This window comes from Schistocerca cancellata, chromosome 4 (assembly GCF_023864275.1).
Source record: "Schistocerca cancellata isolate TAMUIC-IGC-003103 chromosome 4, iqSchCanc2.1, whole genome shotgun sequence".
Taxonomy (NCBI): domain Eukaryota; kingdom Metazoa; phylum Arthropoda; class Insecta; order Orthoptera; family Acrididae; genus Schistocerca; species Schistocerca cancellata.
The window spans coordinates 305906960-305923750 of record NC_064629.1 but is presented as its reverse complement, the minus strand read 5'-3'; the positions used below and the strand labels follow the sequence as shown (position 1 = coordinate 305923750).

The 16791-nt window shown below is 36.6% G+C and overlaps 1 protein-coding gene across 1 annotated transcript in view; it reads left to right on the top strand.

The window, feature by feature from the left end:
* Positions 1–15756, top strand: part of LOC126183654 (EH domain-containing protein 3-like) — a 37221-nt gene extending 21465 nt beyond the window's left edge. Inside the window, exons 4-6 of the mRNA XM_049925799.1 lie at positions 2862–3015; positions 5532–5702; positions 11953–15756. Of these exons, the coding sequence (XP_049781756.1) occupies positions 2862–3015; positions 5532–5702; positions 11953–12158 (531 nt within the window). The 3' untranslated portion in view covers positions 12159–15756. The remainder of the gene's footprint in view (positions 1–2861; positions 3016–5531; positions 5703–11952) is intronic.
* Positions 15757–16791: the final 1035 nt, after the last annotated feature.

Below are 16791 nucleotides of genomic sequence, written 5' to 3'. Positions count from 1 at the left end.
TGTTACGCAACAAAGACATGAAGAAATGGGTCTCCGTACCCTCTGTGCCAGAGTCCATCATTTGGAAAAGAGCGCAAAAACCTTAGCCCAATACGAAGGCCCCTTCCATTATATTTCAACACTGAGTGTTGAAGTAGAGTATGAAGGAAAACATGAAGCTAAAAGTGGCAAGCAAATAGTTCCACTTTCTCAGTTCTGTGTGGTGAACTTCAATACAGCCACTGCAGTAGGAAGAAGTATCCTGTGTGCAGTTGGAAGGCACTACTAGTTTTCACTGCTTGTGACACTGCATTTAAATATCACACACTGAAACCTTGTCTACTTTTGACATTAACAAGATAGAATGTTATTTTTTTCAAGCCTTTGCTCACTGCTTTACATAATGACCAGATGTGTTGATACAAAATTAGAAATGTGACTTGTTGTCCATACTTCTCTCTGGATTGGTCGGAGAGAGCAGGGGGTGATTTTAATGTGTTTTAAGAATGGGTAGTTCTTCCAATTTTTCTCTGTAATCTGCTTCAGTTTAGATATTTTAAAAACACTTTTTTGGTCGAAAATGTTTAAGTGTAACAAGAATGTGACATCCCTATAAATTAGACAATGGGTTTTTCATAGCCAAACGAAGAGTGAGATATGGACAAATAGGGTATAAAATTGAACCACATGATGTCTAGTTTTGCAAAAAAGAGTTTGTTGCCTTTAAGGTAATCAGGGCAATTAAGAAACACATAGTGATTTGAGGAAAAATTGAAATATTCTAAAAACAGCCTCTGCTACCTGTGTGTATGAAGTGTGAAAAACTTCATCTCTTCAAGGCCTAGCCATTTCACGTGCGGAAAGTTGTATTGGTGTGATATTTAACTGTCAAAATTGCTTCCTTCAATCCAAGTACTAACTTCAGGACATTTTGAAGAGAGATGATGGCTGGAAAGTGGTTTTGTAAATGTGTCTATGATAAAACCTCAGTATTGTCCCAGTATTGGAAGGTTGTCCAGCAATGTTGAAGGCAGAGGACCAACAATAGCAGAGGTCACCCAGAGTGCTGATTGACCTGAAAAAGTAGTTCAAAATTATTGGCAGACATTGACCTTCCCCTGACTCAGTCTTGCTGTGTTTGCAACCGCCAAATGTTTTCAAATCTTTTGGTATGGTGTGCAGATAACAGCAAGATTTGTAAGCTGCTGGCAGATAACAATATGTCTGTCGATGACAATGGAAAACTGTGTGCAAGATGCTATCAATCAGTGATTGGTCATCGTGTTCCTACTCAAGCGAAGTGCAACAGAATGGAATTGGAACAAATTCTGTCTGCCTTTACTGACTTATAATGTGCAGAAAAGCATCTTCTTATGTTATTCCATGAGTTTACCAAGCTCATGGAGTAATCCAAACAAAGCAATAAGAGATAATTTGTGACTTCCCACAAATTTTTGAAGTATTCAAGCAGCTGCCAAGAAATCTTATGGATGCTGTTGTCATCATCATCATCATGGTCGCAAAAAAGTTGCTGTTGATTAATGTTAAACTTCTGCTTGATATTTGAACACAAATCCTGCAAGTTGCTTCTAATTCTCTCAAGAAGCACACCTATCCAACAAGTACACAGTGTTTTGTGTGAAACCAGCAGAGGCTTGCAGAAGTGGCTGCAAAAGTTTCTAAAGTTTGCACCAGTACAGACAATATTATGCAAAGGGTAGGTTGCTACTCACTATATTGTGGAAATGTTGAGTTGCAGACAGGACTTCCTGTTGCGATCAGTAGTGCGTTTGCCACTTAAGTTATGTTGTGAAGAAAACTTGAAAATAAAAAATAAAAAAATCGAAAAATGGTCAAATGTATCATGAAAGTAACAAATAAAATAGTACAGTAATAAATAAAATAGAAAACATTTGAAGCACCTTTGACTGATGCTTGAAGTAATGTATAGAAAATGAGATGCCGATTGAGAATTTTAAGTTAGTGTTTAACCTATAATCTTAGCATTTTAAAGAGTAGTAGAGGATGTTTGTCTGATGGATTATGTAGTCCATGCAGTCTGCTGTTGTGTGGCTGTGACATATTTCTGTCATCTGTGTCCAAAGATGTAAAAAAGTTCCAACAAGTTTTCAGTCTCAAAAATGTGTAGATAGTGAATCCTTCAAATATCGGGAAAGAGGGGGCACAAGAAATAATGTTTCCTTTAAAAGTGCTGTAGTTGTCACTGTGCTTGCTCCACTCACTTTTCCTGATAGAAAGAAATGTGATTTCGAGCATAATTCAAAGGCACATCAAATGTTTCTCTGATTTGTTTTATTTCATAGTTTTAGACAAATGATTTCACAAAAAGTTTGACTACTTTGTTTCCAAAAAAAATAAATTTAATAACCCTGATAACCACATAGTTAGGAACTCTAATGTAGAGATATTTAGAAGACTGCGGATAACAGCTGTCAGACTGATGAAGTGGTCTTGGACTTCAGGAACACAGTTTCACTCTATTGTTTCATATGGTACACAATTACAGAATCTCTGATTGTGTATGTGGCAGTACCAAGAATTCCTTGTAAAGTAGAACCCAGTATTTCTTTGTTGACAGAAAAGCCATTATCAAAAAAGACAATGAGATGGATTGTACTTTGTATGAAGTGTAAAACCATTTACCCACTTAACAGTGTGTGTAAATTACTGAATGGACAGTATTAGCAGTTTTAAGATCTTTCTCTCTCTCTCTCTCTCTCTCTCACACACACACACACACACACACACACACACACACACACACACAGAGTGAGAGAGAGTTTTGAAACCTATTGTATTAAGATTTAAGATGTGAATTTAGTAGCAGTTATTTTTTAAAGAATGTTTGTCTTCTTTAACAGGAAGCTCTCTCACACCATGATTTCACTAAATTTCATCCATTAAAACCACGTCTCTTAGAAGTGGTTGACAAAATGTTGGCTGAAGACATTGCTAATTTGATGGCAATGATTCCTCATGAAGAAGTTACGCACCCAATTGAGCCACATGTGAAAGGTATTATTTGTCAAACATTATTTTACCTTTTAAAAACTTTTGATTGCTGAAGTGAAATGGGGGGAAAGAAGATTGTGCAAAGCTGAGAATTTTTTGATAAAATTGTACACACTTCAGCATATGTACTTCAGAAGCCTTAAAACTGTTAATGGTATGGAGATTAATATTATTTTCTCATTTAGACTGACTCGGATTGGATTTGAGAGGAAAGAGAGAAGAGTATGTAGGACCTGCCATGGTAATAAAAGCAAAACTGGACTCTTGTTGGAGCCATTGAACAATAAAGGCGTTATGGAATATGTAAAGTTTCAATAGATTAACAGAAGTCTGCATGGATGCCAAAATTGATTGTTCATTTGTCAATAAATCTCTATTTGCAGGAGTGCAAAGTACTGGTATAATGTCAAATGTGTTGGTTGAGAGAAGCTGTGTACCATCCAGATTTGCTATTATAATTTTTTCTTAAGTAGGTCATCTACAGTTGCAAGCATAAAAGTGAATCTCTAAACTACAAGTCTCAAATATTTATAGAAACATCAAAGATTTCAGCTGTGTCGCCACAAGGTAGTAGACAAGCGAAGGCATGCAGTGGGGCAAGTGTTTATTTGTGTGAACAGTGTTAGGAAAAGGATAGATTGCTATTCACCATAAAGATGACATGTTTGGTTTATGATAGTGAAACAATTACTGTTTCCAAAAATGGAAGTATGAATCTGTTTTTAAGCATTCAGAAGCCCTTGAAAAGTGGAAGGTATCACTTTTAAGTGGTCTGCAGTGAAATTTTTTGTAAAAATTGGCAGTGAATATGCTAAATATGAATTCAGACACATGAATCACATAGCAGGTTTTGCCACTTTATCCAATGATTCAACCAGAATGATAGTGGAAAATGCACCATACTGACAATATATATATTGAAAATTCCCTAACCACATTCATATTTATAATCTTTCACATCGCTCTTCACAGAAAGTGTCCCTGTAAACCATAACAGACATTGTCACTATATTCCTTGTTTCCAGGTATCTCAAATGCTGTTTAAAATTATGGTTTCATTTCTTTAAAAACTGTGGTAGCTTCAATATATTAGACAATAAAAAGTATCAGCATAGACCACATAACAATACCTGTGAGTTGAAATTTCACCGTATGACCTCTGTTTCTTAGACAGATGATTCTAACTCAATCAAATTGTGATACTGTATTGTACTCTTTAATACTTACTTTCATATTTCTACATCATTTGTGGTAGCGTTTCAGTGAGGCATGTGAAGCAATAGTGAAGTCTCTTTTTTTCCCTCAAATCTTAATTTAGCAAATGTCCTGAAGTGGTACCTAATGGAGTAGGAGGGATGCAGTGATCTTCTGCACACTGAGATCAGGGGTGACCTCTGTTCCAGTAAATATATTGAAATAGGCAGCACTTCTTCATTAGCAAAGGTAGTGATCACTGTCTAGAAGTATTATTTACTGTTAAGAATACTAATCATAATGCTCTGTAGAAATGGCATTATTGTGATCCATTACAGTGCTCATCTGTTTAGTACCAGATATGGATCTTGGTGATCGACAGGTCCCACTGGGAGGTAGCTCAGTATACTCTTTACAGTCCAGACCTCACAGTCTGATTTTTATTTTCCATGAAGGCAGAAGAACAGCATGTGCTTTGCAAGTCATAACTTGCAGGCCACTGAGAGACTAGTAGAATGATCAGTAATCATGTGATGTGCTCCAGTGTTTAAGATACTTACAGTACAAAGCTATGTATTGTCATGGTGATAGTGTTAATAATGGTGTTTGTAGGATGAAATACTCTTTGTATTCCAGTAACTATTATATTTAACTGTTCTCTCAATAGTAATAATCACAATCAAGAACAATGCTAGCAAATATGTACAAAAAATAATCACACGAATGAAGATTAATAGAGAAACAAAAAAAAACAAAAAACAAAACAAAAACCAATGGACTTTGAATTAGTCTGCAACAGCAGGACCATATGGTGCCTAATAACTGTACTTATTAAAAAGTTGACATGCAATTAAAAAATAAAATGCAGAACAGTATCTTCATTGTTAAATTTTGTTGTGTGGTGGTGCACTAGTCTACATCTGTTGGTAGCTACCCGCTTCCGTAACTTTCATTATATCAGTATGATTACATATGCATTCAGTGGATACTTATTTGTCCCGAACATTTTTAAGATTCCTGTCATTTGTCCATGTTCTTGTTGACATGCATTTTCACCACCATTGTCATGAACAATACCTCATTTATTACTTACAGTGCACAGTTTTGCCCTAGCTAAATTTCTTTTTTTTTTTCCAGTTCAGTTCAGTGCCTCATCATTATTGTTTATACTTACTGTAATAATTATTGGTATTTTAGCATCTTTGAATCAGATGATTTTTATATATGCAATTAAAACACTAGAATGCCTATTTAGAAAAAATTGTGTGCAAAGAATGGATTGCTTGATATTCAAATGAAATCATTAAATATCACTTGTTACACAGGTGGAATATTTGAAGGTGTTGAGGATAAAGTTAGTCCATTTGGATACAAGAAAGGAGAAGGAGTAGATGCAGGCTCAGGAGAACCAGAGTGGATTGTGAATAAGGAGAGAAGCAAGTATGATGAATTGTTCCGAAGTCTGGGACCAGTTGATGGAAAGCTTTCAGGTTCAGGTAAGTAACAAATTTAAAATATTTCAATTGTCAATTCACTAGATTTTTCATCGTATGCTAAGAGATTTCATTGCTGAATTTATTCTTTATGCCCTGTATGTGTTAGTGCGCAGATGATGATTAGTGATAGATGACAGGCGAGAGAAAAGTAAAGACAGACTGGGAGGTATGACATTGGGTAGACTTTTCCAATTATTGCAATTTTGTATCTTAAGTAAAGATGAATAAATTAATTTGGCAAACCAGCCTTGTTTATGCTGAGACAGAATAGCAACTGTGACTTCAATTTACAGAATTCCTGTGGTGTGCTCTTCTCCTTAGGTGGACTTGTTTGTTACAGTGCTTACACTAGAACGTACCTCAACTTAATTCAAAAAAATGTTCCATCACCAGAATAAGAATATTTCTTAGAATGTATCATAAGTTTGTCTGTTAACATTCCATTACTTATGGAGTGTTCCAGCAGTTTCTGCCCCATTTAGTAATTTAACTTATTAATTCAAATTCTCCAGCAGAATCTGTTCTAAGCTTTCATTTCTTTCAACAAAAAGGCTTTTTGCTTACTTTTGTTTCCTTCCAATTTAAAGTCTATGCAAAGTGTGCTTTTTCAAGCAATTTCAGGTAGCCTTCACAGTAAGTGCTTCATCCAGCAGTAATGCAATATGGGACACCCTCTCCGAGGAAATTAATATGCACTATAAAAGATTCATCCATAGAACTTATAAAGCTTCACTTCAAAGCTTATTCTGAAAACATTGTATTCCCTTAGGCACATATTACAGCAGCATTTAAACTTTACTTTGGCAAATACAGATGCGATCTGTTTGTTTGCTCCATAGGAGCAATGGTTACTGAAATGTTCAGCAAACTCCACAGGGGGATACTTAAACCAATGTGTCATACAGCTCAAAAAGAGTAATATTAAAATTTTGAAAACGCAGTGTAGGATATGCTGTATGAAACCCCTAATCATTTCTATATAGTGTTGCATCAGAATTGTGATGCTAAAATTGCAGAAATGTTGGTGATGGAGGCAAATGAGCACCATTTGCAAGTGAAATGGTCCTGACAGTTTAGTCAACATACTCATTACCACATACTTTATTTTGGAAGCAAGCATATATGAAGTACTCCATACCAAATAACAAATGTGAAATCTGTACTTCAGACTCTTTGCTGTACCAAACAGCATATCCCACTCAGGGATGTATGAAGAGTCCAACACAGGTCATTCATGCCAGCAAACTACTGAATGGGACATGGTAGTCTTGCCAGTATTATGTGCTTGGCTATATTAAGTGTCCAGTATAAGACGTGGATTCATTTGTGTGCCCCACATAATAATTTATGCCTTGCAAGTGACTGAATGAAAATAGTTTACAGTGACCAGTCTTTGCCAGTGAAAGAATACCATTGTTAAACAGTCACACGCTCCTGTATGGAGAGCATAGAAATAGGCATCCCCGGCATTGATAAGAAACTGAAAGAATTGGAAGCAGATAAGACACCAGGTCAAGACAGAATCCCAGTTATGTTTTACAGAGCATACTCTTTCGCACAGGCTGCTTACTTACCCCGCATTTATCGCAGATTGCTCGCCCAGTGCAAAGTCCCAAGCAACTGGAAAAAAGCTTAGGCAGTTTCTGTTTATAAGAAGGGTAAAAGAATAGACTCACAAAGTTACAGACCTGTGTCCTTAATATTGGTATGCTGCAGAATTGTTGAACATATTCTAAATTTGAAGATAATAAATTTCTTTGAGATAGAAAAGCTTCTGTCCACAGATTAGCATGGATTTAGAAAGTGTTGCTCATGCAAGACTTTGCATTGTTGTTGCATGATATCATGTGAACTATAGATGAATGGCAACAGGCAGATTCCATATTCCTACAGTTCTGGAAAGCATTTGACTGGAGCCTGTTAATGAAGGTCTGAGCATATGGAATAACTTCCCAGATATGAGAGTGGCTCAAAGCCTTCTTAAGTAATAGAACACACATGAACAGTTATGAGAACACGAGAAGACTGTTTGTCAGAGCAGTCCTATTCTTAATGAGAGTGTGCCTCTGACTATAAAGAGAGATTGTAGGTCTTTTGATAGTGTCCTTATTTCACATCCAGGAAGAACAAGGGCATGCTTGGAGTCTGAAAACTGGTGAGACACTGCAAAATAGAACCTTTTTTGTTGTTTCAACTAAGTCTCGGCAGACTACAGGTCTCCTGGAAAAGAGTACTGCAAACCACTACTAATTAAACAAGGATTTGGTAATGAGCAAAAATTGAGTGCACATCCCTATATAACTCCAGGAAATTCAGGGGCAAGAAGAATAGCACACTCGTGGAACATCATACAAAGCGTAATTGGGGACTTTGTGAAAACAGTGGCTTTCATTCAGTCATTTAGCACTCCAGCAGTGAATGAAAACATTAGGGTGTTACCTATTGTGAATACCATGTATTACTATAATTGTCAAAACACTAAAACTGCATGAAAGGCAAAGAAAGATGCAGTAAATGAGTATTAGCTACTTAAGAGGTGAGACACAATGTACCTCCCCACATGCAGTTCGCCTAAATTGTGTTGGTGACCACTTGGTGTAGTATTAGGAGTGTCTTGTGTTCACCAGTGAAAAAAAAAAAAAAAAAAAAATTAAGGATTGAGAAACAGAAGCTCAGAAAATATCTTACTCAGAATCAAGGAAAGTAGCAACCTCCTCCCAATCCCCCCTTCCGCCTTCCACTGCAGCTCCGTCCCTCATCTTGTATGTGCTAAGTTATTTACTTCAATCATGACGAAAACTGTCATTAAGGTGTGTAGTGTTGTACAAACGTAAGGTGATACTGTCCCCAATATTATTTTTGTGAATGACTTAAACAATAAGAGAGTTAAGACATATGAGCAGTAAATAGTAATGACAATTGAATGTCGAATGATTTCTCACTCGGGCAAGCCAGTCAACCATTGCTGAAGAGAAAAGCAAGGAAACAGCAAAATGATTTATCCAAAGAGAATAGGTATCAAGTAAAATTGGAAGTTGAGATGAGGAATAAGAAAGACAAAGAAAAAATTGAATTATTGTGGGTTCTGACTGTGTCACTTCCCCTAAGCACTGTGTAACCAATAGTTAATAATTAATCCACTTGTTGTTCTACATCTACATGATTACTCTGCAATTCACATTTAAGTGCTTGGCAGAGGGTTCATCGAACCACAATCATACTATCTCTACCATTCCACTCCCAAACAGCGCGCGACAAAAACGAACACCTAAACCTTTCTGTTCGAGCTCTGATTTCTCTTATTTTATTTTGATGATCATTCCTACCTATGTAGGTTGGGCTCAACAAAATATTTTCGCATTCGGAAGAGAAAGTTGGTGACTGAAATTTCGTTAATAGATCTCGCCGCGACGAAAAATGTCTTTGCTTTAATGACTTCCATCCCAACTCGCGTATCGTATCTGCCACACTCTCTCCCCTATTACGTGATAATACAAAACGAGCTGCCCTTTCTTTGCACCCTTTTGATGTCCTCTGTCAATCCCACCTGGTAAGGATCCCACACCGCGCAGCCATATTCTAACAGAGGACGAACGAGTGTAGTGTAAGCTGTTTCTTTAGTGGACTTGTTGCATCTACTAAGTGTCCTGCTGATGAAACGCAACCTTTGGCTCCCCTTCCCCACAATATTATCTATGTGGTCTTTCCAACCGAAGTTGTTCGTAATTTTAACACCCAGGTACTTAGATGAATTGACAGCCTTGAGAATTGTACCATTTATCGAGTAATCGAATTCCAATGGATTTCTTTTCGGACTCATGTGGATCACCTCACATTTTTCGTTATTTAGCGTCAACTGCCACCTGCCACACCATACAGCAATCTTTTGTAAATCGCTTTGCAACTGATACTGGTCTTCGGATGACCTTACTAGACGGTAAATTACAGCATCATCTGTGAACAACCTAAGAGAACTGCTCAGATTGTCACCCAGGTCATTTATATAGATCAGGAACAGCAGAGGTCCCAGGATGCTTCCCTGGGGGACACCTGATATCACTTCAATTTTGCTCGATGATTTGCCATCTATTACTATGAACTGCGACCTTCCTGACAGGAAATCACGAATCCAGTCGCACAACTGAGACGATACTCCATAGGCCCGCAGCTTGATAAGAAGTCGCTTGTAAGGAACAGTGTTAAAAGCTTTCCGGAAATCTAGAAATACGGAATCGACTTGCGACCCCTGTCGGTAGCGGCCATTACTTCGTGCGAATAAAGAGCTAACTGAATTTCACAAGAACAACGTTTTCTGAAACCATGCTGATTACGTATCAATAGATCGTTCCCTTCGAGGTGATTCATAATGTTTGAATACAATATATGCTCCAAAACCGTACTGCAAACCGACGTCAATGATATAGGTCTGTAGTTCGATTGATTACTCCTACTGACCTTCTTAAACACTGGTGAGACCTGCGCAATTTTCCAATCTGTAGGTGCAGATCTATCGGTGAGCGAACGGTTGTATATGATTGCTAAGTAGGGAGCTATTGTATCAGCGTAATCTGAAAGGAACCTAATTGGTATACAATCTGGACCTGAAGACTTGCTCGTATCAAGCGATTTGAGTTGCTTCGCAACCCCTAAGGTATCTACTTCTAAGAAACTCATGCTAGCAGCTGTTCGTGTTTCAAATTCAGGAATATTCCATTCATCATCCCTGGTGAAGGAATTTTGGAAAACTGCGTTCAATAACTCCACTTTAGCTGCACAGTCGTCGGTAACAGTACCATCGGCACTTCGCAGTGAAGGTATTGACTGCGTCTTGCCGCTTGTGTACTTTACATACGACCAGAATTTCTTCGGATTTTCTACCAAATTTTGAGACAATGTTTCGTTGTGGAACCTATTAAAGGCATCTCGCATTGAAGTCCGTGCCAAATTTCACGCGTCTGTAAATTTTAGCCAATCTTCAGGATTTCACATTCTTCTGAACTTCGCATGCTTTTTCTGTAGCCTCTGCAACAGCATTCGGACCTGTTTTGTGTACCATGGGGGATCAGTTCCATCTCTTACCAATTTATGAGGTATGAATCTCTCAATCGCTGTTGCTACTATATCTTTGAATTTGAGCCACATATCGTCTACATTTGCATAGTCGGTTTGGAAGGAATGGAGATTGTCTCTTAGTAAGGCTTCTAGTGACAATTTATCCACTATTTTAAATAAAATTATTTTGCATTTCTGGTGGATTTGGAAGAAACGGTGTTGAGCCTAGCTACAACGACCTTTTGATCACTAATCCCTGTATCAGTCATGATGCTCTCTATTAGCTCTGGATTGTTTGTGGCTAAGAGGTCAAGTGTGTTTTCGCAACCATTTACAATTCGCGTGGGTTCGTGGACTAACTGCTCGAAATAATTTTCGGAGAAAGCATTTAGGACAATCTCGGAAGATGTTTGCTGCCTACCACCGGTTTTGAACAAGTATTTTTGCCAACATATCGAGGGAAGGTTGAAGTCCCCACCAACTATAACCGTATGAGTGGGGTATTTATGTGTTACGAGACTCAAATTTTCTCTGAACTGTTCAGCAACTATATCATTGGAGTCTGGGTGTCGGTAGGAGCCAATTATTAACTTAGTTCAGCTGTAGTATAACCTCCACCCATACCAATTCGCACGGAATATCTACTTCAACTTCACTACAAGATAAACCACTACTGACAGACACAAATACTCCACCACGAATTCTGTCTAATCTATCTTTCCTGAACACCGTCTGCGACTTCTTAAAAATTTCGCAGAACTTATTTCAGACTTTAGCCAGCTTTCTGTACCTTGTTATAAAATTGTTGGAGGTTTCCCATAACCGTTTTGGGATGTATTGCCTCTTGGTGTGTGTTTGGGGATCTTAGACCAAAGGTTGTGTAGTGACCCCGAAATGAGTGCCAACAGGCAACACATCACCTGTTACTGCTATAGGTCTACATTTGCACATATTCCTTGTATCTCTCGACTTTATATTCTTAAATGATTTACCTTCTTTTGCCCCAACTTTGTTCTGTTTCTATATGTCTCCGGAGGAAGGAACATAATAAATTCCAGAATTGTAATTTCCTATTTTTTTTAATGTTACTGTCAGCTGTACCTCCACTTCTTCCCACTAGCCTAAGTGTAATTTGGCTTTTCATCCACAGTTTAAACTAATTCAAATCTATTTCTAATTCTGTTAATTTTTTTCACAGTGGCAAAGAAAGCTATGGTTGCATCCAAATTGCCAAATCAGGTATTGGGCAAGATTTGGAAGTTATCAGATATAGACAAGGATGGTTTCCTGGATGCAGATGAATTTGCATTGGCTATGCATCTGATTGATATCAAAGTTGATGGTCATAGTCTACCAACTGAACTTCCTGACCACTTGGTGCCTCCATCAAAACGCAGCTCTTAGCATTATGGACAGAATCAAATTGAAGAAAAATAGTTACTGATTTTAAAGTACTGGTTAAGAGCTGGACAATATATTTATATACAAATCAGATGTTATTATTTTGCGTGTATACTTCATGTATCATGAAACATATGCAAGCCTATAATGCACAAAATTTGTATACTCTTTCGCAAAGAGTTTTGATGTGGATATTTCTGTCAAAAATACACACTGATTCAAAAACTAAAATTTTATAGACAGACAGAAATCAGAATGTGTGTTTATGATGTTTGTATGTATCATTCCATTCCATTTTGTTCCATTCCATTCCACCCAACACCACCACCAAAATAATGTGTGTGTGTGTGTGTGTGTGTGTGTGTGTGTGTGTGTGTGTGTGTGTGTGTGTTTTGGTGATGGGTGGGTCAAGTTTAAATTATGTGCTCATTGTTGTAGTTACCTGTATGCTATAGACATTCAAGCCAAATGCCATGCCACTCGGACCAGATGCTACTGCCCGCATGCAGTTTTAAACAAAATTTCTGAAACATTACAAATTCAGAATAATTTGTTGTAAATACATGGATGCATTCAACATTATGCTCTGTTTGTTAGCTATTAAATCTTTAATGAGTGTAGAATATGATGTATATTTGTTTCATTGAAGCTTTTACTGATGTATTTCAGTAATAAGATTTTGTGATTCCTTTGTTTGTGAGTAAATTCATTGTTATTCCTAGTCAGTTGAATGAAAAACTATATTCCTATCAGTCCTGTGTATTTTAATCTTAAATGGCAGCTGTTTCTGTCAACTCATATTTTTCATAGTCAATATTTCTAAGAAATAGGTTTTTAAATATGAACCAAAAGTGTCAAATTATATGGAATTTAAAAAACCAAATGTGATTACCTCTTCCTTTAATACAAGAGCTTGGAGAAATATCTTAACCCATTTATGCCAGCAAAACTTTTTTTTTTTTTTTTCAAAAAATATTAAATATTTTGCACAAAATGGATGCAAATTAAGTCGTTGTAGATGAGAATTTAATAGAATTATGTATTTATTTTTTACTTCTTTTTAAAAGCAGATTTCCTTGTGAAAGAACAATAGGCACATAGGCATATATTTTATCCGCATTTCTATAAAACAGTTCTTTAATCTTTTGTATGGTTGCTAGTAAAACATGTTACCATGAAGGGCAGCATTAAATTCTTGCGTTTAGTAGAAACTTTTTAATGACAAAGGTGGCATCATCTTTTTTTTGAGGTGATCAAATCTATTGTATCTTAAATCAATATTTTCAAAGCTAAACAGTCTGCTCCATTTCCTGTTGTATTCTCTGGATGAACTGCTTTCCAATAGAGCCATTGCAACCCTGCAATGGAATGACAGCTGCCAGGCATTTTGTATAGCAACATATACAGTGGGTTATCAACGGCATGTACCACTTTTTACCATGAATTGAAATGTGATAAAGGCTTATATTTTCATCACAGTGGTCCATTCCACTCATACATTTATGTACGTGGATTGTATGTAGCTGAGCGATAGACATCTTCTTTTCTTTACTGTAGTATTTTGTGACCATATGCAATGGTTCAACTGGAGACGCATTTGAGACAATGTGTACTATACTGCTGTCATTCCACTGTATCATAATAGATGCCTTCTCTGTCACTTGAGATTGATAGGATCCCCAGAGCTTATTTTTTGTTTCATAAGGGGACACGCTGATGATGTGTTTTTCCTTATAGTTCCTATCACTTGTAACTTGTGGTTCTTTAATTTGTATAGAAGTGGTACAGTTGTGAATTAGTTTTAAAAAACTAAATGGGAAGGGAAGTACCAATCCTTTCACAGACTATTTATGCATACTGCAAAGCAATGGATTGTCATAGGTTGGACAACTTGTATTTATCTAAAATTTTTGTTTTTGATCCTTAATAATCCATAATACATCACTGCTTGAAGCTGCACCTGCTCACAGTTTGTATCTGTAATCTGTATCTAATTGGCTTGCATCATATAAACTGTTTGCACCCATGGTGCCCAAAATATAGCACCATTGCCTCATCAACACTGTGGTTTTCATGGTGAGGAGCAAAATGTTAAAACAGGTCATTTAGAGCTTAGAAAAGAGGGCGAACCTTTGCAAAATTATTATCCAGGTCAAGAGCATCATTATAACAACAGTGGAGGTTGAAAAAGATAAATTCAAATCTGTCTCTAGAAAGTGCACTTGAAACAGCATCATTGCACTAATCTTGTATTTTTTTCCCCACCACAGTCTTCATCTCAGAACTGTAAAATAACCACTTAGAAACAGGATACATATGAAACACTTCATTTTTCAGTTCTAATGTCACAAAGTTTGTTCTTTCTTGCAACATATCTGTTACTTTCTCCATTCTCCACTAGAAGCGGCAGTGCACATTGTCAAAAAAGCATGGAAATGATTCTAAAGGAGATTAATTCTGTTTGGCAAATAATAATTCAGGCAACACAGCAGGCAAAACACTGAGTTTACCACTTTTTCAAACTTATCAGTTTTCATTGCAACTTGTAATTGTTTTACTTTTGTCTAAATTATTGTCTTCATGACTACTACTTGCACTACTGATATTCCTACTTTTATCGTCTCCTTGAAACTGATTTTCCATTATCTGTTCTTCTTCGCTTTCTTCATCTCAATCTGTATCCACCATTATATGAATGCAGCTTTCTAGTAGTTCTACTTCAGCTCGCTACATACTCTATGGTAAGTTGTTGGGTGACATGGTATCTTTTGCCCCAGAATCTTCATCTGACAAGTCAGGGTTTGTTGCATTCACAGGTGGCATAACTATTTCTAAAGTTTTATCATATGTTGTCTCATCCTCCTGCTCAAGAGTACAGATAGTTTCATAAAGTGTTAAACCCCCAAAACATTAATATGAGATTATAGTTTTTTGTATTGCTGAAATAGTGCAGATATGTTTGTGAGAATGACTATTGACATCTAAAAAGGATATAAAAAAATATTTGTTGTATGTAACAAAGCTACTATAAACTGCAAATTTTCTTTTACTTTTAAAACAAAATATGCCTTTGGGAGTTAACATTATTTTACAGCTCATTACTTCAAGATAAACACACAAAAACTTACCTTTCGGTATTTATGGTGATGCAAAAAGCTATTTTGAAAAGATCAGCCAAGATATTGATTATTTGCGTCAACAGTCACTTCCAAGAATGCAAAACACAAGCAGCCTTGATAATGTGTAGCTGTGCTAACCATGTGTGCCAACTGGTTGCAAAAGTAGTACCTACATTAAATAATAAAATTTACAAACATTACCACTGTCCTTATGGGAGGACAGTAGGCAGGTCAGGGTTAAATAATACCCACCTAACCACGTGTGATTTAAATTTTGGGGTGCTGTTGGCAAATGATAGTTTAACTATAGTCCATCATATTATCTTGTCCTTTCTCCTTTAGTGAAATGCTCAGTTATTATTTTGGTGTGCTACAGTTAAATTAACTTGATCCAAGTCTATAATGTAAGGCATTAAAAGTTTTTACGTTGTGATTGTGCCTGTTGCAGATATTGTCAGAATATGAATTGTAACTGAAGTTGATGTGGAGTATAAATTTGAAACCCACACCTCCTCCCTACCTTTATTTCTTTCTCAACATTGTGACTAGCATCAGTCACTCTATCATAACAGTACATTTTCAGTTGATATATGACAAAAATTACACTATAGCAAAAACTTTGTGTCATTCCTCATTGACAGATATTTTTGTATCAAAACAAGTATTAAATGAAATAATATATTTAAATATAAATTTTTGCTGTACAATTTATGAACGGGGTGCTTGTTCACCACTGATTATTTGATATTAACACTCTATCCACCCTGCATACTTATGGCTAATGTGCGACAGTTCTTCAACATGGGAAACTGTATGGTAATGGATTGTTTTAGTAGGTTTCTGGTGAACCACCTTTACAAACAGGTGCAGAGTGGGTAAGAAATAAAAGTAATTTAAGAAACAGACAGAAGTTCAGGTATTCACCCTTAATATTGTTGTGGCTTTTGTGTGGGTATACTGGATTAACAACAGGCATGAGAGTGTGAAATTAATTGATGAGATAAAACAGTTTAGTGTGAACATTACTGTGATAGAAGAAAAACCAAAAGTTAGAAATAAAATAACTTGGGAGGGGAGTGGAGTTGGCTGTTGTTAACCTACCTTTGTGTGTTGTTTAATTGCCTATAAGATGAGGGTTTTTCCCGAAGTTGTCACTAAAAAAAAAAACACAGGGTCAAAGCTTTGGGTGCTGAGGTCACACTTAAATTTAGTTTCATGATTCCGGAAAGGTGGAATGGGGTGCAGTGAAGACAGCATGGCCAAATGTGGGGAGGGTAGTGGCAAATGGGCAGCAAATTTCATTGTGCTACTGACTAGAAGAACTCGTCTTGCTTTTTATGAACATCTACTGTGTTTAAACTGCAGTTTGTCTAAATCAAAAAGTATTTGGACCTGAACTGACTTTGCAAAGGGATAAATACTCACCAATAGTATACATTTTTGTAGGAGACAAATTAATTCTAACGTAAATGTGTTCACACAGATCACCTAAAATGTAGCGTAATAAGTGAAATGAG